This window comes from Chelmon rostratus, chromosome 22, assembly GCF_017976325.1.
Source record: "Chelmon rostratus isolate fCheRos1 chromosome 22, fCheRos1.pri, whole genome shotgun sequence".
In the NCBI taxonomy this organism is placed as follows: domain Eukaryota; kingdom Metazoa; phylum Chordata; class Actinopteri; order Chaetodontiformes; family Chaetodontidae; genus Chelmon; species Chelmon rostratus.
Window position 1 is genome coordinate 20,301,760 of NC_055679.1, and position 22,410 is coordinate 20,324,169.

The 22,410-nt window shown below is 45.3% G+C and overlaps 2 protein-coding genes across 4 annotated transcripts; both read right to left on the reverse strand.

Annotated features, from left to right (window-relative positions):
• Positions 1-3,172: 3,172 nt before the first annotated feature.
• cradd (CASP2 and RIPK1 domain containing adaptor with death domain) lies at positions 3,173-14,109 on the reverse strand. 2 transcript variants are annotated; one of them, XR_006007938.1, is made up of 3 exons: positions 13,698-14,109; positions 7,025-10,276; positions 3,173-6,880 (listed from the first exon to the last, which is right to left on the reverse strand). XR_006007938.1 is itself a non-coding variant. In XM_041964405.1 (2 exons), exons 1-2 carry the CDS (start codon positions 13,993-13,995, stop codon positions 9,981-9,983), a joined length of 594 nt encoding a protein of 197 aa, XP_041820339.1. In that variant the 5' UTR covers positions 13,996-14,109; the 3' UTR covers positions 3,173-9,980. The 2 variants fall into 2 exon arrangements, 1 of the variants encoding a protein (XP_041820339.1); XM_041964405.1 differs by having other exon boundaries at positions 3,173-10,276.
• A 1,055-nt stretch (positions 14,110-15,164) lies between these two features.
• Positions 15,165-21,330, reverse strand: socs2 (suppressor of cytokine signaling 2). 2 transcript variants are annotated; one of them, XM_041964354.1, is made up of 4 exons: positions 20,946-21,330; positions 18,921-19,613; positions 18,512-18,733; positions 15,165-18,101 (listed from the first exon to the last, which is right to left on the reverse strand). In XM_041964354.1, the coding sequence occupies exons 3-4, from the start codon at positions 18,636-18,638 to the stop codon at positions 17,626-17,628; spliced, it is 603 nt and encodes a 200-aa protein (XP_041820288.1). In that variant the 5' UTR covers positions 18,639-18,733; positions 18,921-19,613; positions 20,946-21,330; the 3' UTR covers positions 15,165-17,625. The 2 variants fall into 2 exon arrangements, with proteins under 2 accessions (XP_041820288.1, XP_041820287.1); XM_041964353.1 differs by lacking the exon at positions 18,921-19,613.
• Positions 21,331-22,410: the final 1,080 nt, after the last annotated feature.

Below are 22,410 nucleotides of genomic sequence, written 5' to 3' on the forward strand. Positions count from 1 at the left end.
ATGTCAGACGTTTGTCACATGATGAAAACTTTATGCTGACATTTCACACGTCAACATGTGAATGAATGAAGTTCATTTACTACTCAAGTACTACACTGAAGTACACGTTTAAAACTGATTAAAGTGATAAACACATGAATGCATCAATAATTATAATCCAATGATGTAATTTATGTTATTCTGACAGAAACCATTCTTTACAATGACTACTTTTACTTTGAGTACTTGAAGTACATTTTCCTGATTATACTCACAAACTTTTACTTCAGTAACATTTTCAATGCAGGACTTTCACTTGTAACAGTGTGGTATCAGTACTTGTACTGCAGTAATCCGAGTACTTCCTCCAGTGCTGCAGTCATCACTGTTTTGTTTATTTGATGTGTTGATTGGTACATCACTGACTCTGGATGTGAAGTCATGCGGAAGCTGCTGATTGGTTGGGTGGTTGTTTGGGGCATTCATGACGTCATTCTGCCCCCTGCTGGCCGCCACGGTGACAGTGCAGCAGAGACGTCCTTTAATCACTTTAATCTATCTATCTATCTAATCTAACTTTTGTTAATTGTCTTGTGTGTGTTGTACAGATGATTTCATGTCCTCCTGAGTCCCGGATCAGGACTGAAGGTGTCCTGGCTTCGACAGACCTGGACGTCCCAGCCTGAAGGGCTGAGGCTGCAGGATCAGCTTTTATTAATGCTGCCATCACTCTGATCTGCTTCATTCTTACTGACGTTGTCTTTTTCTTGTTCTTCCATCAAATCTCTGTGTTCTCTCATTTTATTCACGTCATTTGTTTCAGTCTTGAAATGTTTTCGTCCTGATTCGATCAAATAAACACTTTGAACAGAAGATAGTTGAGTTTATTTTAATTAATGGATGAAACTACACAAGAAAAACACGTCAGATCAATGACAATAAATGGAAAAATACACAAACGAGGAAGAGACTGTTGAGCTAATCTGGTTCCAGGGACAGTAGGAACAAGAACGTTTTAAAAACTGCACTTGTACTCTTTACTCAAGTATACTTTTGAAGCAGTAATCTACTTGTTACTTTGCCATTAATACCCTCGTTATGACCGCTCTGGTCTAAAGCCAACTTCAGCGTTAACAGTAACATTTATATGTTTTATTATTCATTATTCTTGCACTGAGCTGCACTCCCTAAAAATACTCAAATGGAAAGTAACTTGTACTTTGAGTAATTTAGTAATCAGGTACTTCTTACTTGAGTAGGTTTCTGAAATGATTGCTTTGGTCAATTTTAAAGTCTCCAGGAAATGAATGTAAGTCAACGTGATGTCCTCTGAAGGGATGGAACACGAGTGTGTGTGTGTGTGTGTGTGTGTGTGTGTGTGTGTGCGTGTGCGTGTGGCTGATCAGGATCACATGATGTTGGAGTAAACACATTCATGTTTACCAGATGGACACGTGTGAGGTCATGTGGGTCAGACAATGATGTCAACAGCTGCCAGCAGGAAGTTCCTTATATGGAGTTTGCCTAATCATGCGTGTGTGTTTGTCTCTTTATCGATATTGAAGCAGCTGAGAGGACGGACACGTTGGACGTGCTCACGGCGTCGTTATGGTGGAATAACTCAGACACTGTGTGAACTCTGAGCGTCACCGACTGATGTTCAGTGTGCCTTCAATTACAGACGCTTCATTCAGCCCTCAGCGTTGTCTGCAGGTATTGCTGAGGGGGACATGTCCTCCCTCCATCCTCCAACCCACAGGGACTAAACACACACACATACACACACACACGCACGCACACACATACACACCATGTAACGTTGCAGCAGAGATTTTACCAGGAAGTTACAGAGATTCTGGGAAATGAGGCTCAGACGGGATCAGAAAAAAATGTGCAGAAGAAGAAGGCTGCAGGACGAATTCGCTGACATCCTGACTGTAGGAAACAGAGTGTCGGTTATTTCTGGATGTTTCCCAGTCAAAGGAGCAGTAAAGCAGCTGCACAGTTATCAACGTGTCTTTGTGATACTGTCTCTGGTTGTCTTTACATGGTCTTCCAGCTCTAAAACTCTAAACCGGACTCTGCAGCTTCTGACTGAGGCAGCAACCAAAGCAAAGCGTGCGTGTGTGTGTGTGTGTGTGTGTGTGTGTGTGTGTGTGTGTGTGTGTGTGTCCACAGCAGCTGAGCTTGCTACGCTAGCTGTCCATCTTATCTAAAACAGTGGAAATAAAGTAAAAACACGGTGAAACGTCCTGCCGCCTCGTCTCTGACTGCTGAAGTCTGATTTCTGACACAGAAGTTTGATAGAAGCGAATGGAACATAAATAATTCATTAAATGATCAATATTTCACTGAAAATCAAAGACTAGATCAGATCAAATCGATCTGGTGATTCTTTGATTCTTTGAAGGGGCCTGACCCCCCAGGAAGCCCCGCTGGACTGAACTAGCCATCTGTATATGACGCAGTTGAAAGCAGCTCCAGCAGTAAATGCTGCTCTAACATCGATGCTTCAGTATCATCAAACTAATGATGTCACAGAATCAGAGGTCAGTCACAGGAGACATTTTACTGCACAGACAGTACTTTTACTGCAGAAGCTGAGAATACTACAGTATTTTTTATTACTGATACTTTAACTACATGAAGCTGATACTGCTTCTGTAGTTTTACTTGGCTGTGGTACTGCACTGGTACTTTCAGTGAGTATTTCAGGTATTACTGCAGAGCGGAATGTGACAGATGTTAAATGAAAAGACGAAGATGAAGACGAAGATAAAGCTGAACCAGAGGAGGAAACACAAAGCCTCACACACCACACAGACCACACACAGCCTCACACAGCCTCACACACACCACACACAGCCTGACACACATCACACACACCACACACAGCCTCACACAGCCTCACACACCACACACACCACACACACACCACACACAGACCACACACAGCCTCACACACACCACACACAGACCACACACAGCCTGACACACCACACACAGCCTCACACACACCACACACAGACCACACACAGCCTGACACACCACACACAGCCTCACACACCACACACAGCCTGACACACATCACACACACCACACACAGCCTCACACAGCCTCACACACCACACACACCACACACACACCACACACACACCACACACAGACCACACACAGCCTGACACACCACACACAGCCTCACACACACCACACACAGCCTCACACACACCACACACAGACCACACACAGCCTGACACACCACACACAGCCTGACACACCACACACAGCCTCACAATGTACACTTGTGGAATAGAATGAGTGTGGTTGGTTGGAGCTTCGGTGAGTTTTATTTTGAAGTTCCTGTTGCAACGAAACGAGAGTCAATTGCAAAATGTATTATCCAATGCATTGGTAACCGGCGCGCGTGGATAATACATTTTGCAATTGACTCTCATTTCGTTGCGGCATACTGCTAACGACTGACTGTTCACTCAATATGGAAATGCGCGATGCGGCGTCGGACATAGCCACCAGGACTGATGCGCGAACTGCTAGTAGACCCGGTAGTGTGACTAGCAGTGTTGAAACTCAGACTCAAAAACGAGTGGTGAAACTGACGGCTAAAGTGCTTGCCGAAAAACTGGACAGGATGCAAAATGGCAGAAAGGCCAAACTGAATAAAGCAACTACTCTGAGAAATGTAATTCAAAATTTAATGTCAAAAGGTGAAAACACCAAGGTTCAAAATGCTCTTGACGATTTGATTGAAATGTGTGAAGAAGCAAAATGCATGCATGATTCTCTGTTGGTTTTGTTGCCATGTGATGAAAGAGAAAAACATGAAATATGGTTCAAAGCCAAAACGCTTTCAAATGATGAGTGTATTGCCAATGTGAGAATGTGGGTTTCTTCTGTTGAGGGTAATGCACATGAAAATGTTGTCGATGATGACGTAAATCCAGATGACAGTGTTTCAAATGTTGGTAGCAAGCATTCAAGCCAACGGACTGGTTGTAGTGGAAAATCAAGTACCACGTCCTCTGCTAGGATTAAAGCTGAGGCAGAGAGAGCTTCACTCATTGCCCGCATTGCAGCTTTAAAACCGAAACATGCTCTGGAAGAGGAGGAACAGCAGCTGAGAAGAAGGAAAGAGCAGCTGAAGTTGGAAACTGAGCTGGCTGCCTCTGCTGCTAAGTTGGCAGTACTACAGGCCTCTAGCTTGAAAGGCACATCTCAAGCACCTTCAAACGGCATGAATTCTTATGTGGAAAGGGAACAAAGGAAAGGGGATTTCAGTATCTTAAACCCAAAGGCAAAGGAATTCAAGCCTGAAACCTGTAATTCAACACAACAAAATGACATGACAAAAGTGTTATTACTGCATGATAACACAATGGATGTGTGTTCAAAGGGAACAGTTCAATTGTTAAAAAACACTTCAAATCCTCAACATATTCCCAATCAACAGCAACAGGAACACAATCTCCTGGGAATGTCACAGCCTTTGCAGGATCAACGTGCAACTGCTCACATTGAGGATGAGGAAGTAAAATCTGCATATCTCCAACCATTCAATCAAAATCCATCTGGAGACCTTCTTTCCATCATGCAGAGGCAAAATGAAATAACAGCAGCTCTGGTACAACAGCAGCGGTCACTGTCTCTACCACCAAGAGATATCCCCATATTTGATGGTGATCCTCTCCAATACAGATCCTTCATTAAGGCCTTTGAGCAAGGAGTGGAGGGAAAGGCAGGACAAACGGATTGTCTGTACTACTTGGAGCAGTTCACTAGAGGACAACCACGGGAACTGGTGCGTAGCTGTCAACATATGGCTCCTGAGCGTGGCTATGCAGTGGCAAAGGGTCTGCTAAAGGAACATTTTGGTAACCAGTACAAGACTGCAACTGCGTATATGGAAAGGGCATTGGCCTGGCAATCAATAAAATCGGAGGACGTGAAAACACTCCAGGCCTATTCCTTATTCTTACGCGGCTGCTGCAATGTAATGGAGGAACTGGAGTACATGCAGGAGCTGGACATGCCGGTAAACATGAGAGCCATCATTTTGAAGTTGCCATACAAAATGAGAGAACAATGGAGAACCAAAGCTCACGACATCATGGAAACAGCAGGCCGCAGAGCTAGCTTTAGTGATTTAGTCACATTTATTGAGCGTTGTGTCAGCATTCTTTCTGACCCTCTGTTTGGCGACATACAAGATCAATCAATTAGTGCCACTGGGAACAAAGCTCTCACCAGATTCAAGTCACAGCCCAGAAACAAGGTTAAAGGAAGTGTTGTTGCCACCACAGTAACCTCTACCACCACCATGGAACCACCTGAAGAAGTTAAAGAGCCAACGTTTCATCCAAAGATGCCTCTGCTGCTCTCGGAATCACTCATTGGAGGAGTGTAAGCAGTTTAAGGGAAAGAAGCACAAGGAAAAACTTCTCTTTTTGAGGGAAAAGGCAGTTTGCTTTGCTTGCTTTGCTTGCTTATGCGTTGGTCACATGAGCCGGGATTGTGAGAGCCGCTTGACATGTCAAGTTTGTGGTCAAACTCATCCCACTGCGCTTCACATCAAAAGGCAAACTGCAGCACTGGAACAGGAAAGAGAACCATCCAAACATTCTGGTTCACTCACAACATGTGGACATACAGGGGCCGGTAAGGACCGGTGTGTGTTGTCCATCCTTCCTGTAAAGGTCAAAGCATCAAAGGGAAATCACATCATAAGTACTTACGCCTTCTTGGATCCTGGCAGCTCAGGCACATTTTGCTCCGAACATCTAATGCAGAAGTTGAATGTTACAGGAAAACGAAACAAACTTCCTGCTGCGTACCATGGGACAAACAAAGGTGACTCCAGCCCACTCATTATTTGGTGTAGAGGTATCTGGTCTTGAAAGCAATGACTTCTATCTTCTTCCAGAAATTATCACACAGCAGAAGATGCCAGTCACTACCGATGACATGATTACATCTGAGGACCTGTGTAAGTGGCCATACTTATCCAAGGTGCACATCCCCAGCATAAAGGCAAACGTTGACCTGTTGATAGGAACCAACGCACCCAAACTTTTGGAACCATGGGAGGTCATTAATAGCCAAGGGAGTGGCCCATATGCTGTTAAAACTGTGCTAGGATGGGTGGTTAACGGACCGCTGGATGGAGGCAGCGATATGGACAAGGAGCCTCACTCAGCTACAGTGAACCGAGTGTCTGTGTGTAAACTGGAAGAAATGCTGGCAAACCAATACAATCAAGAGTTCAACGAAAGAAATTTCGAGGAAAAGCAAATGTCCTTGAAATCATGGAAAATTCAGCAGTTCTTAAGGAGGGAAAGTACTGTTTGAAGTTGCCCTTTAGGAAACGAGAGGTTTCTCTGCCCAACAACTTTGCAGTGGTCAACCAGAGGATTCAAGGATTGAAGAAGAGGTTCCGTCACGGCAATCGCTTCCATCGGAATATGCAAGGTATATGCACGAGCTTATTAGCGAGGGCTGTGCAGAGCGAGTACCTCAGCAACAACTGTGTCGTGACAGTGGGAAGGTGTGGGACATTCCTCACCATGGTGTAACCATTCCCCGACTCGAGCTGACAGCAGCCGTCCTCGCTGTCAGAGTGAACTCAATGGTGAAGGCAGAGTTGAACATCCAGTTGGAGGATTCAGTATTTTGGACTGACAGCACTTCAGTGCTGAAATATCTGAACAATGAGGACAGGCGCTTTCACACATTCGTGGCCAACAGAATCTCAACAATTAGGGAACTCTCTGAACCATCACAGGGGAGACATGTCAGTACTAAAAACAATCCAGCTGACGATGCATCGAGAGGAATGAAGGTCGCTGATTTCTTGAAAGGCAACAGGTGGCAGAAGGGTCCAGCTTTCCTTTGGATGGAAGAAGAGGATTGGCCTAAGACTGTGTTGGATGTCACATTGGATGCCACAGACAAAGAAGTCAGAAAGGAGGCAACAGCCAATGCCATCAGGTTGTGTGATGTTTCTAGTCCCACAGACCAGCTCATTACCTACTTTTCTGACTGGAGGAGGCTCAAAACAGCAGTTGCCTGGATCCTTAGGTTAAAGGCTATGTTGTTGGAACAAAGTCTCCGAAGGAAGCAGTCAGAAGCTTCTGTGGTGGAGCTTTCTGAGTCTGCAAAGGGAGAGAGACAGCAGATCACATCTCAGCCTAGGAGCAACATCTTGACACTGAATGAGCTTGTGAATGCAGAAATTGCTATCATTCGCTTTTGCCAGCACCAGAGGTTCAGCGAAGAGGTCTCTGCTCTGTCATCAAAAAGAGCAACTGTGAATCGACATCGAGTCCCATATACAGGTTGGACCCAGTTTTGGAGGATGGACTTTTGAGAGTCGGAGGAAGATTGAGCAGGGGATCAATGCCAGAGGAAACTAAGCATCCACTCATTATCTCCAAAGAGCAGCATGTTTCTATGCTCATTCTCAAACATGTACATCAAAGTCTGGGCCATGGAGGGCGAAGTCACACTCTGTCTGCTGTGAGAAGGAAATTTTGGATCACCAATGCCAATTCAGCAGTTAGGAAGATTGTTGCTGAATGCGGCTTTTGTAGACGCTATAATGGAAGAGCAGTGGAACAAAAGATGGCAGATCTTCCTGAGGCAAGAATCCTTCCTGATTTACCACCATTTACCAACACAGGAGTGGATTACTTCGGACCAGTCGAAGTGAAGAGAGGAAGATCAACCTGCAAACGCTACGGTGTTTTATTTACCTGTATGGCGAGCAGGGCTGTTCATCTAGAGGTGGCACCTTCTCTGGAAACAGATGCCTGCATAAATGCTTTGCGTCGGTTTATCAGTAGAAGAGGACAAGTGGAACATCTGAGATCAGACAATGGTACCAACTTCATTGGGGCAGAAAGAGAGCTGAAGGAGGCTCTTGCTAATCTGAACCAGGACAGGATACAAGGAGCTTTGTCGCAGAGTGGAATCCGCTGGAGTTTTAACCCACCAGCAGGCTCGCACCATGGGGGTGTATGGGAACGGATGATCCGCTTGGTGCGAAGAGTTCTCAGCTCGGTACTGCGGCAGCAAAGGCTGGATGATGATGGGTTGCACACGTTGTTTTGTGAAGTGGAGGCCATTTTGAACGATCGGCCAATTACCAAACTCTCGGAGGATCCTAATGACCTGGAACCACTCACACCTAACCATCTGCTTCTCCTGAAGGGCAAACCGTCTTTTCCACCTGGAGTATTTGGACCCGATGATCAATATGTGAGGAGGCGATGGCGGCAAGTGCAATACCTCTCAGATCTTTTCTGGAAGAGATGGGTACGGGAGTACCTACCCTTGCTTCAAGAAAGACAAAAATGGAACCAGAAGAGGAGAAGCTTGAGTGCTGGAGACATTGTCGTGATCATGGATCCTTCAGCTCCTCGTGGTTCCTGGCCGCTTGGCAGAGTTCTGGAGGTGTTTCCAGATAGGCAGGGTTTTGTGCGTTCTGTGAGATTACAGACGAAATCAAGTGTCATTGAACGACCAGTGACAAAACTTTGTTTGGTGTATGGAGTGTATAAAATGTTGGTGCTTACTGTGAAATTTGACTCCTTTTTGTATCACTTTAATGAATTGTTATGTCTGGTGGCCATCACAATTAGGGGCCGGTGTGTAGGAGCCAAATATGTGTGTTTTCTGTTATAATGTTTCTGTGTGTCATTCACTGATGTGAACATGGGGTGTCGCTGTAATGCCAGCCTATTTGGGCTTACCTATAAAGGTAGAAGGAAGTATGTTGACGTCAGGTGTTCAACCCGGAAGGGCAAACGGTTTTTGACCGCTGTGGCGCGGAGGGATTACGGCAAAGTTGTATGTTTGGTCTTGGATATCTGTCACGAGCGGTGCATCAAAGCAATAAAGTATTGTCATGTTGAAACAAGCGCTGCCTGTGGATTATTAAAGAAGCAACTCAATCGCGGTATCTCAAAGCGAAGCGCGTCGACCAGGTCACACCGGGGGAAGACGTCTCAGGAGTTAGCATTGGGCTAACCCCTTCAGTGACATTAAATTTATGGACAAACTGGACCTGAACGAGTTGACGCAATGAAAGCGCCACGCGTCATGGTAACTGAGGCTGAACAGGTGATTTCATCACTGCTGGAAATAATTTACTGTGTTTTAATGCGAGTGTGTTTCAATCAGCCTGCAAACTTTAACTGTCTGAAGATGTTTTTTAAAGAGGATTAAACTGATTATCGCTGTGCATTGTTTCAGTAAACAACACAATAACTGTATAACATCTTCCTGACATGATTCTGATTTTATTTTTTTAAACTCACATTCCTGCTTTTCTCTAACAGCAAAGAGTTCGAGATGAATCACAAACTGAGATTTAAACTATGAGACATACCAACAGTTCAGTTTCACAGTGTCTGCATCTCGTCAGACCACCTTAAAAGGCCGGAGCGCAGCAGATCCTCAGCAGGAAGTGGAGTCTGCAGGCTTCTGAGGAATTAATGAAGTGCACTGAGGGCGGCCATTGTTACTGTGTGTGTAACTGTGTGTGTGTGTGCTACCAGCATAACTGTGTGTTTTACTGTGTGTGACAGTGTGTAACTGTGTGTGAGTATGTATTTATGTTTCTATGTGTTAGCATGTGTTAATGGTGTATTTCTCTGTGTGTGTGTGTGTGTGTGTGTGTGTGTGTTCTGTCCTCTGACAGAAACTGTGTGTTTGAAGGAAAATGTCTCAGAGAGTTTCTGGTCGTGTTGGTGTCACCTGATGAACATCAGTCCAGTTTTCTCTCTTTCAGCTCTGGTTTTGGTCTCCTCCAGCTCTCTGGCTGCTAAATGTTCAGCAGCTGGTCTCTGACGAGTCCGTCTGCCGGTTGCTGCTCAGCAGTTCATGAACTGTAGCTTCATCAGAGCTTCTTCTCTGACAGTCAACCTGAACAGGTGAGTTGTCTTCGGCAGGTAAACGCCGGGCTGATGTCATTAAACTACACAAAGTCACATCAGGACGTCCTCCAGAACTGACGGATGGACATCAGCAGCCTCCAGACTCCGCATGATTCTCTCCACTGTGGCCGTCTTCCCTTCGCGTTGTCTCCACTGGACCAGACCGGCCAGGACCGCTCCGTGAGTACTGAGCCGGTGATCGGACCGACACCGAAACAGAGCCTCCGCGGACAGACCCAGATCCATCAGGACCGACTCCCATTCTGCACCCAGCCGAGACGCCAGCCGGGACAAGTCCCGATCTGAAGGAACCTTCTTTAGAACCGAGTCCGGAAGCCGCCGGACGTCTGCGGAGACACAAACATTTAAACTCAAAATTACATTTTATTCCTCAGAAATATCACTTTTCCCCTAAAATGCGGGACTTTAAGAAGACAGAGACAAAGACGAGGATGAAGACAAAGACGAAGAAGAGGGCAGGCTCTCTGACACCAATGAGGCGATGCCTTAAGTTTACAGACAGAAGGCAAAAAGTGCTCCAGTGAATGTAGCTGCTGATTTCTAATCCAATCAATCAATCAATCAATCGTTTATGTCTCTGATCACTCTTAATGATTGTAACCATTTGAGAAGAGGACAGACGTCTTGAGAAGGCTCAGTCTGTCGTCCTCTGCTGTCTCTTTAATTCTCGGTAGTCCTGAACGAGTGGGCGGCCGAACCGTTCGCTGTCCACTCATTGGACGACAGCGTCAACAACAACCCAGAAAAAATACTATCAGTTGGTCTTCGGTCAACACGTGTCGCAACCAGAGTCTTCACATCAGGTCACACTGACACAGGAAGTGCTGCGGTCGCCAATCATAACCTCCATGTTTGTCCAACAAAGTCTGTCCTGCTGCTGCTGCACTGGACAGACAGACAGAGAAAGAAAGACAGACAGAGAGAGAGAGAGACAGAGAGACAGAGAGAGAGGGAGAGAGAGACAGACAGAGAGAGCCAGAAAGACAGACAGACAGACAGACAGACAGACAGAGAAAGAAAGACAGAGAGAGAGAGAGAGAGAGAGAGAGAGACAGACAGAGACAGACAGGCAGGCAGACAGACAGACAGGCAGGCAGACAGACAGACAGACAGACAGACAGACAGGCAGGCAGACAGACAGACAGACAGACAGGCAGGCAGACAGACAGACAGACAGACAGACAGGACTCTGTGCGTCCATGTGGCTCGTTTCTGTTTTCAGTCGTTGTTATTTGAGACTTTTAAAGTCTGATTTATTGACTCAGGTTAGATTTGTTGTTTGAGACATTTAAAGATGTCGTGGTCAGTATACAGCACAGGAGGAAGTACTCAGACCCTTTACTGCAATAAAAGTACTAATACACACTGTGGAAGTACTTCACTACAGGTAGCAGTCCTGCTTCCACATTAACTTCCAGTCAGAGTGTTGTTGTATCAGTAAAATGTTCCTGTCAGTGTTTCTCATCATCTCTGATGTTTGTGGATTAATATTCCTGCTGTAGATGTTTCAGGTTGAGCTCATCTGAACTACTTTATATCCTGTTGGCTGGTTTAATCTGCAGCGATGCTTCATATTCTATAAGATCATCACATGTTTGTCCTGTGAGAACCTCGTATCTCACAAAAACAGCCTGTTTTCAGCTCTGTGACGAAGCATTTTCAGCTGATCCAAGAGGCTTTTTAAACAGTTTATTTAGCTGAAGAAGACATGAAGGAAAACTTCATCCTTCAGGGGAGATACGAGCTTTTCGCTGGACAGGAAGGAGTATTCACCTCTGAGGTGAAGTGGAGGAGAAGTATAAAGTAGCATAACATTTAACTTTACTCTTGTAAAGTACAAGTACGCGGACCTTGTACTGAGCGCAGTACTGGAGTGTGTTTAGTTACAGCAGTCGGCTCGTCTGAAAACTGAACCAGGTGCAGCTGGACGTTATTATCAGACATCAGCAGCTTCGACACACAGACGCTGCTGCTGCCAAGATTCCTGGAAAGCAGGAGGAGGAGGAGGAGGAGGCGGAGGAGCAGAAGGAGGAGCAGGAGGAGGCTGGCCCGGGCTAAACAGCAGCCCTCCTCCTCATCTGTCAGGACTTCTTTAAAGGCACGTCAGGCCTCCACAGCCTGCAGGTGTCAGAGGTGTGACACACCTGCGGGGAGTCATGTGACTGGTGCTGCCCGGCCATCAGGTCTGATGAACCCGAGCTTCCTGCAGCAGCTCTCGTCTTCCACTGAACAAACCGACAGTCTTCCTGTTTCCAGGACGTGTTTCCAGGCTGTGATTATTGATCTGGCCTGAAGGTGCTGACACATGTTTCCTGGAAGCTTCTGGAAACTGAAGCTGTTCTGAGAACAGTCAGGATGGTCCTGCAGCCTGGTTAATCTCAGCACTTTAATCTCAACGTGTGATTTAAATCCCAAATCATTCATTTCTGATCTGAACATCATTTCACTTCTGATATTTCTGTTCACTCAAACGTTTCACTTCAATCTTAAAATTTGGACATTTATCAAAAACATGAATCTGAAATGTTTCTTAAATTTCATCTTTTATCTCAGAATTATGTCAAAATGTAATCTCAGTTTTCATTAGAAACTGTGGACTGATGATGACTTTTGTTCTTCAAATCTGAAACTTTTAAACATTTTACCTGAAACTCCTGACAAAGATCTCAGGGTTCTTAACTTTTTTCATTTTTTTTTATGAGTGGACAAAAAAAACACGTAAAAAAACTACTTTGATAAAACTGTACTCTTCTTCTTCTCTGTACTCTTCTTCCTCTTCTTTTCGTTCTCCTTCCCCTCCTCATCCTTCTCCTTCCTCTTCTCTTCTCCTTCTTCTCTCTTGTCTGCTCAGTGATGCTCTGACATGTTGGAAACTTTCTCACCTTTGAAAAGGTGAATGTTAACACGTCAGGTGTCTCTGATGAAGGATGAAGAGTGTTCCTCGGGTCTGTCTGATGATACAAACTGAATAAATCTACAGCTGCTGAAAGTTTTTGTCTCATTCTTCGCCTGAAGGCGGGTTTGACTGACAGCTGCTGATGGCGGATCAGTCTGAACTCTGAACTGGATTCATTCTTCTTCTCTTTTCTTCCTGCAGGATAAAACAGGACGTTCTTTATTCCTCCTTTGGTAATTTTCCTGTTCTGTGGATTTATTGATAATAATTGTAGAACGTCAGCAGATGGATTCTGTAACTTTGACCACCGTCTCAGAGCCTGTTAGTTAGTGTTTGTGATCATTTCCAGCATCTTTCTGCTTTCTTCTTGCTACTTTTATCCTGTTTGACCATGAAAAGCACTTTGTAAGTGCTGCGTACACACATTTACTCTCATTAAATGACTCATTTTAATACCACGTTTTGTTTTGGAAGCCACAGCCTAAAATGATCAGATCGTCATTTCAGTCATTTGAGAACAAAAAGAACTTTCCAGCTTCTTTAACGTGTGATCTGATGTTTTCCTTTGTCGACTTCTGGACCAAACAAAACCCGCAGGCGTCTCTTCCATCTGGCCCCAGAAAAAAGCTGTGAAATTCAACTAAAATACAACTAAAGCGTATAAAACTTGGGTTTTGATAAGCTTTAAGATCTCCAGGTTATTTTAGTCCAGGTTTAAGTCGAGCAGTGGTCTAGACTTGTGGTCTACGTGGAGAAGGGGCAGTGAAGCGGCTCTTTTCATCCAGGCCCAGCACAGCGCTGTCTAAGCCGGATGAGGCGCAGCTGGACCAACAGCTGCTGTCTGGACTCACCTGTAGAGCTGAGTCCAGGTCGGGTCTGCAGCTCCAGCAGCAGTTTGTCTCGGACCCAGCTGAACTCCTCCAGAGACCGCAGAAACGAGTCGAAGGCCCGGGGCCCGCGGCTCGGCAGGATGTCCAGCAGCTTCAGACTCTTCTGTCTGTTCGTCGGCTGAGACTCGATGTCCTCCACCTGATTCTCCGTTAAAATGTTCTCCTGGTACAGAAACGGAACGATAGTATCACTGACCAACAGCTGCCCGGACAGCTCCAGCCTGTGTGTCCGCAGCAGAGCTTTGTGTTCCGGGTCCATGTCGAGGGTCTGATGGCCGCTACGCCTTCTGTAGATAATAAAAGTTATCTCAGAATCAACTAACTTGATAAATTATCATGAAAACTAGCTGCGTGTTGGCTACGGACCCGGACAACTACAGTTTGCTCAATGTTATTGTGTCCGACTGGAAACATACTAGCGGAACCAAGGTGTTGTCCGTGCTAACCACTCAGTTTTTCACGTCTAGACATATTTTCATTTTTTACAACCCTTTAGTAATTGATCAACCAATTAGTGAATTATTAATGAACCAGTCCTCAACTCGGCATACACATAAAGCAGTCTCAGGTTTAATGAAATCAAAACATTTCACACCGGCTCCCTCGTTTCAAAGGCGGTGGCCAGTAGCCAGCAACAGCGTAACGTTAAGCTAATGCTAAGGCATGAAAATAATGCTACATGGCCGCTCGCGTATATTGCACTTTCCGTGATGTCCGTGAGCTAATTCTAAAATTTAGGCTATTAAAGGGCTACTTATTTTATAAAACATATGCCGAATTCACCCGAGGACCCAAAAGTTGCTATTAAAGTAAACACGTATGTTGTCCGAGAGTTTATAGTTACGAATGAACAAATAATCCTGGAGTTTATTGATGGAGTTCGCCTCAACGGTTTCCATACGGCAGACAACGTCACGTATTAAAGGAAAAAACTTATGCTAAATTTATGAAATAATAACTACTATTCTACTCTACTTCACTGAATACATCAGGTAACAATATTTAACACTGCAAGTAAAAGAACTGAAGGTTTTGTACTTAAATTAGGACAGTAATGTTAGCTGGCAGTGAGATCCAATGTGAAATTATGGTTTTTATGAAATATACCTCTTCCTCGGTCAAATATATTCCACTATGATTTAGTGGAATTCCTGAAAATTTCACAGGGATTCATGTTGTTCAGTCTTCTTGGTGTTTGTATTTCAGATCAACTTTTGACAGGAGCTCCTGTTTTAGTCCTCCAATCCAAGATTTATCATTTCCAAGCTGAACTGTCCATATAAAAATTGTATAGTATAGCAAAATTTACGATGTCATGATTTTAACCTTCTTTAAAACTGTTTTGTATTACTGAAGGTGAAAAGAAGAAGTTTTCTAAAACCTTTGAAGTAAAACAGATGCTGCAGAACCAGATCACCATGATGAAGCACCATACAAAAACTTTATTCATTTCAAAACCAGAGCTGATGAACATCACAGCACAGCTTCCTGTCAGCAGACAGATCGACGGCAGGGCAGCACACGCTTTCAGCCTGTGCAGCTTCTTTACAAACAAAAGGTACCAGAAAACACAGTGTGACACAATCAATAAATATTTTTTCAATCAAAACAGGCAGCGAGCCGCAGGCTTCCCTCCCCAAAGGAAATCTGTCCCGCGGCTGTGATATGTACAAAGATCTGCAGGTCTGGTCCTGCTCATTGTGTTTTCTGTTCAGTAAAATGGGTTTTTCATTCAGAGAGTCTGTGTTTGATGTGTAGAGAACATGCACTTTATCAGCGGTAAATCGTAGCTGAAGAAGAAAAACGGTGAGACTTCCCTTCGATGATTAGCCTCCATACAAAGAGAGAAGCAGAGGAACATTACGACAGACGCCAACAGAAACAGCACGCAGAGTCCACACAGTCGCATCCCATTTACCTGAGTGACCCGCTGGTACATGAGCTCATCGTGCATTAAAGTGCTCCTTCACACTGATCCTTAAAAACCTGGAAGAGTGACGGCAGCATGGAGGTCCGGCTGAAAGCGGCCAGCGACAGGCTCGATGTTCAGAGTCACTGAGAGGAGCTGAGTGTGAGGAGAAGCAGGTCAAATGTGTGCTGTCAGAACAAGCTCGTGAACAGGTGACTCATCGGCCGCGTGTTCCTTTCAACTGACGATGAGTCTGTGATGAAGGTTCACGCTGTGGCTCCACATGTAGTTAGTTTCCACAGTGGACGACAGCACAGGGCAGCAGCTCAGAGACATGAGCCAAATGAAATATGAATTATAGAAACGGATCAAACTGACTTAAAGAGCCGACATTTTAAAAACGGCTCATCTTTTATATTTCAGCAGGTGTTAATAATGACCAATCAACGAGGAATCCTAAAAATGTAAGGTTATTGAATGGAGTCTGGTTAAATGGTCCAAAGAAGAGGATCAAACGTCTGCTTTCTGTGCTCGTTTGGAAAACAAAATCCAGAATTCAGGTGAACTCAAACGAAACGTAAATCTGAAAGAAGTTTCACACAGTGGTGGAGGTTAGGTTCGGCCGTTCAGACCTGATGACGTCAGTGATGCAGACCAGCTGAGTGACGGATGAGCTGCGAGTGAAAACAACGTGAAACGTGTTTGTTGTCGGGATCAGAACTGAGCGAGCGCCTCTGAACCTGAACCCGATGGACGCGGTCCAGAACCTGAACCCGATGGACGCGGTCCAGAACCTGAACCCGATGGACGCGGTCCAGAAGACGGACAACCTTTTATTCTAACTGCCGACTCTGCAGGTGAAACCTCATCTGGATTTATCTGGACGTGAGACGCCTGAATGTGGCCTTGTCGGACCTCGGAGCAGCTTTAACGGGGCCTGTGTGACACTTTGTTTTTCTGTGATTTGATTGGCTCAGCTCCAGAGTACTACATCCAGCAGGACAAAGTCTACCAGAAGTCCAGAGAGGTCAAACTCTGCCGATCAACAACACGGAGAACGAGTGTTTGTTTCTACGCAGCTCATCGATCGGGAAACCTCGTCCTGCTGCCTCACAAACGTTTGAACTGAGCTGAACTTTGATGGCGGCCGGCCGTCCAGCAGCCAATCAGAGGTCTCCGTCTCCTGTGTTTCAAGGCAGGACCCGCAGAGTGGAGTGACTGGAGGAAGAGTTGATTCTGGCTGCTTGACTTCTGTTTCCGTCAGTTTTTACTGAATTTTATTTCCAGGAGATTGTTCTGGAAATCAAAATGCTCAACAGTCGACAAAACTCTGATTCATTGATTCGCCGATCAATAAAAAAACAAATCAGCAGTTCGTTTTCTATGATGAGGAACATCTTTCTGGTCGGATTAAACAGTAAAAACCAGGACTCAGCGACGCTGGAAATCAGGTTTGACATTCAGTCTGTCAGAGTTCACGGAGCTGAGCTTAGATAACTCTGGTTTGGGTCTGAAGCAGCGCTGCAACGATGAGTCCATTAATTAATTAAAAATCATCGTGCAGCTGTTTGATCCGTGAAAGTTTCTCAGTTTTTATATGGTAACGAGTGTTTTTTGCTGTTTTCTGGTATTTTAGTGACTCGTGGTTAAAGGACGGTGAAACTCGCGTAACGACCTGAACATGAACTGATCACCTGACGTTATGTTCCCAACAGACTCTTTGAGACGAGCTCGCCGTCGCTTCACTGCAGCTGGCTAACGTGTACTTAAACTCACGTCATGGTACTGACGGGCCTGACTACACGCAGTACAAGTACTGACTGCCGTGTACTGCGTACCTGACAGAACGGTACCAAACAAAGCTCCTCCAGCCGTCACACTCGCTGATCATTGTGTCCCTTTGACTTGCCGCGTCCTCGGAGGAGCGAGGCATGATGGGAGGTCAGCGGTCAGGTATGAGTCCACAGTCCTGCTCTGTCTCTACACGTTGTAGCTGTAGTCCTTCAGGTAGTCTTTCAGTCTGTTGGGCAGCGGCAGATCCCGGACCCGCCGCGTCGTTCGGTTGATGGCGACGCGACAGAGGTGCTGCAGCGACGGCGTGGCGGTGTACACGGGTTTGGTGAGCAGCAGCTGCACCGTGCCATTGGGCGCCGCCGCCGAGGGCCGAGAGTTCGACGGCGCCTTGTCGCCGCTCCTGGACAGCTGGACGTAGTGCTCCACCAGGTGGACCACGCCGTCGAACTGCTTCAGCTTCGGCTTCACCAGGACCACCGAGTCCAGCTTGAATTTACCGTGTTTGTACTCGATTCGCAGGTTGGTGGGACCCGCCGACGTCATGGCGGAGATGGTGAACAGGTAATCCCTCTGAGAGCTGTCCCGGACCAGGAAGGTACCCTCTGAGGCGTCCTGGAGGATCTCTTTGGCCTCGTTAGCAGTCAGACTGCCCCAGTACCAGCCTGACACCACAGAGAGACAGGAAACAGTGAAACACAGAGACGCTGACAGAAAACACAAACCAACAGCGAGTCTGCGCTGCGTTAACGAGTCTGCCGCCGGTCATGAGTTAGACACGGATGAATCGGCTGACTTCAGATCAGTACAGTGCCAGTACAGGGCAGAGAGAGGAGCCAGCTTGATTTACATGCTGTAAAATGTGTGATCAGTATCTGGATCACTGAGGACAAACAGATCTGCTGTCAGTCCAGCTTTTCATAAAGAAATAGAACTAATAAATTCATGAATATCTATATATATATATATATATAAAACCGACACGTCTGGTTTGCATTCAGCTGAGAAGAAGCAGCAGTGATGAAGATCCTCAGCTGGAGGAAGCTTCAGGTGTGGGGGTCTGTGTGCGGCCCACCTGTGTTCCTCAGGTCTTTCATGGCTAAGGCGATGCGGCTCTCGTCCGACTCCGCTGCCCCGGCGTTGTTGTTGGCTCGTCGGTCGCTCTCGATGGTTTCTGCGGACTCGGAGGACTGGCAGGTCATTGGACAGATCCAACCTTCAGCCTGGTTTTAGGCCCACAGCTCAGACATGGACGAGGTCTGCGGCGGCCAGACGAGGGGGGGGGGTCTGTGCTGTCCTGGAAACAAGTCAAATCCATCAGAACGGTCAGACTGCTTCAAGACTGCAGCTGCATGAAACTCAAGATTATCAGTGTTAGCATTAGTGTTCATCATCATCATCATCATCATCATCATCATCATCATCATTTCACTGGAGGTCTTCTGCTGGTAAAGAAAACTCTGTTCATACATAAAAATACAAACCTCACAGGAGGATGTGAGACGTTTTACACAGACATCACTCAGCAGCACAGAAACACAGGACCAGGTCCAGGTTCAGACCGGCTCCAGTGCTGGACTCCAGACTCCAGACCACAGACCACACGAGCAGCGGAGACTCCAAATAAATCACATCAAGAAACATGAGACTCCGGCTGCCTGCCGAGAGCTCGTCAGGGCGTTTCCACCTCTGACCGGGTTCCGGACTGACGAAGGAAGTCTTCAGCTGAGATCAGTCAGGACAATATATCTGACAGCTGACAGGACCTCTTTCAAAAACAGGCTACAGGGGGCCAGGGGGCCTCGGGGAGCACGGGGTGCATCGAGAACCAGCCGTCAGGGAGTAAAGGAAGATCACAACAGGCCAGCAGAAATTTAGACCAGAACGAATCCCAATCAAAACCAGGTCTCAGTTCTGGGACAGCTTCTCTCCAAAGAGAGTCTAAAGAAAGGTTCTTACAGGAAGACGAGTCCTGTGGGTAAATCTAAACCCGGAGACAAACCACTGGTCCTGATTTGAGGGATGGGCAGCCCGTCGTCAGATAAAAATACAAGCAGAGAGACGTGGCCGAGAGGTCATGACAGCTTTTCACATCCTGGAATGAAGATGTAAAAATCCTCCCAGTTGTGAACAGCTTTCTTCCTCAGAGGCCGACGAGGAGGAGGAGGAGGAGGAGGCTGATGATTAAAGTTAAAAGACGAAGTGAACAACCTGTTACAACTGTCCAATATCACTTCATACAAGTTCTGATGTTAAAACAGTTTGAACTTTAGTCTTGTTAGTGGAAAAGAATCAGGTTTAATACAGTTTATTATTGACACGGATCATTTAGATTTAAATTATTGTAAGTGAAGACTGAGGGAAGAACACACATTCACATTAACTACAGAATGTAATGTGTGACCTCTCTGTTGTTTCTGTGTCAAACATACATTTATCAGTCTTTAAATACTGCAGGGTTCGTTAATTATGCAAAACTGAACAGTGGACAGTAATTTACAGAAATGAATCGTTTCCATTTGAGCAGATTTGTGCACCAGCCGACGAACCAGGTGACTTTAAACTGGTGAAATTATGAACAGAGTTTGGCTTCATGTGTCGGCTTCTTAAACAAATTTAAGACCAGGCGACACAAACAGCCCTAACATTAACTACTAAACCACGCAATGTTATATTAATAAGAACTAATGTTGTATTTAAGTTGAATTAAGGATAAACAGCAGGACAATAATAGAAATGACAGAATTTCACAGAATTTGAATAGAATTTGGTGTAACGCGCCAGTTTCTCCAGTTTGTATGTAGAGAATCCATCTATCTGAACATGAACACTGCTGGGTGAGGTCTTTCTTGTGGGCTGTAAACAACATTTGTGTTGTAATTTTAAGACATATTCAGACACCACCCGCGACGGAAAACGGCACGAATTTTGGATAGAATTTGGCGTAACGTTAAAAGGGACAGATTTCAGGTAAGTGTACAGGTGCTTGACACCATCATCATCATCATCAAACACAGTCTGTGTAGTAAATACTGTCTCTGTGTGCAGATTCAGACCTGTCAAGATCATTTATTTTCTAGCAGGTTTACGCAGCTGGAAATCGAAGCGATGTTAAATTGGTAAAAAATTGAACGGGATTTGGCGTGGTGTTAGATCTTTCTCCAGATCATTTATTTATCTTATATCTGTCCATCTGTATTTATACGGTTGGTTGAATTTGTTGTAGCCTGCTGAAGAGAGGACTGGACTGTAAAAAAATAAGATAGTACTATATTTTTTTCCCAGCGGGTTTAAGCAGCCGCCGGCCGCAGACGCGTCGTTAAATTGCTAAAATAATTAATTGAATTTGGCGCAGTGTGACAGCTTCTTCGTTCCCCGCTCGAACAAAGTGAAGAGCAGCGCGTTACACCGACTCAACTGTTTCCAACCAGCAGCTAAACTGAACGTCACGTGTCTAATAAACCACCAAATATTAATTAATGTTGATTTATAAAGTCAAGCTGCCGTACCTGACAGGCTCCGTGTCACAGCTAGCTGCTAGCTCACTTAGCTAGCTCAGAAGCAGCCGGGGCAGTCTATCCTCCGTGCCGAGCAGCCGTCATGTCAGCGGACAGTAACGGTCCGAGTCCTCCGCTCATGTCCTTCGATTCTCCGTAACGTTCACTCACAAATGGCGGGTGACTGACGGAGGTCCGAGACAAGCCTCCGCTCTGTCAGTCAAAGCCGCGGCGCTTCAAGACCCCAAACACAACAACACCGACCTACACCCGAGTCCCAGACAGCCAGGGAAGCACCGTGCGTGTCCTCAACATGATGTCCGTCCGTCCGTCACCGAGCCGCGGCCAGAGCGAGTCCACCGAGCCGCCTAATAACCGACATCAGCATCAACACAAAAGGAGCATTTCCAGGAACTTTCCAGGAACACGGTCACGTGGTGCAGAGAGCAGCGATTTAAGGTGGACCGACACACACACACACACACACACACACACACACGCACTCATACACACTCGCACGCACACACACGCACTCATACACACTCGCACGCACACACACACGCGCACACACACTGCCTTCAGGTGATCTCGGAGATATTTAAATTCCAGGTTGAATTCGCAGAGATGTTTTGAGACTTCAGCTGGTACACCTCAGAGGTTTCTCATGGACACACACACACACACACACACACACACACACACACACACACACACACACACACACACAGGGTTACAGATTACAAACAAGGCCATATTCAAAGGAAGAAGTGGGTCTCTAAAGGTTTTAATAAGCGTTCATTAACTTTAAAGTCAAACTACATATTTTTAGCAGGTTTAATTTAATCAGCAGTGGATTTTCTGCTGCTTTGAAGCTGGACAGCCTGAAACAAGACAGAAACCTGAAGGAAGGACACATATTCATATTAACTACAAAAGTTATTGCATTGTTATTGTCTTGTTCTGTTATCACAGTGACTTTCTTATCAATTGTTAATTCATATTCTTGTGTTATTATATAACATATATTAATTTCTCTTAAAGCACTTCACGGTTAGTTTCTTATTGGAAGCAGAGTTGAAGAGTAGACAGTAATAAACAGAAAAAAAATAGATTTTATTTCCATTGGATTTGTACACCAGCAGACAATCCAAGCAACCTTAAATTTATAGAACATGTAAATGCATGTAAAAATGTGACATAAAAACTATTCATAGGCCCAAACAATAAAAATGAGTTTTGATAAGTGATTGAAAATATGAAAATAATGAGTTGGTGATCCCATACTTCAGGATAATATGTAATGTCTTACTGAATTCTACTTATGCATTAATGTGGTCATCATTTTAATGTTACAGCTGGTAAAGGTGGAGCTCATTTTAATTATTAAATGGGTAGCTGAATCTAAAATACTATGCTGTAATTTGTTGATTGTATTATATTTTTCAGCAAATACATTTACTCAAGTAAAGCATTTGAA

What these genes read in the sequence shown, in the direction of transcription:
- cradd (XM_041964405.1), bottom strand. Translation starts at nt 13,995, where the DNA reads ATGGACCCGGAACACAAAGCTCTGCTGCGGACACACAGGCTGGAGCTG. An exon ending in ACCTGGACTCAGCTCTACAG is followed by an intron (nt 10,277 to 13,697) that starts GTGAGTCCAGAC and finishes GTGTCTCCGCAG; the next exon opens with ACGTCCGGCGGCTTCCGGAC.
- socs2 (XM_041964353.1), bottom strand. Translation starts at nt 18,638, where the DNA reads ATGACCTGCCAGTCCTCCGAGTCCGCAGAAACCATCGAGAGCGACCGA. An exon ending in GAAAGACCTGAGGAACACAG is followed by an intron (nt 18,102 to 18,511) that starts GTGGGCCGCACA and finishes CTGTGGTGTCAG; the next exon opens with GCTGGTACTGGGGCAGTCTG.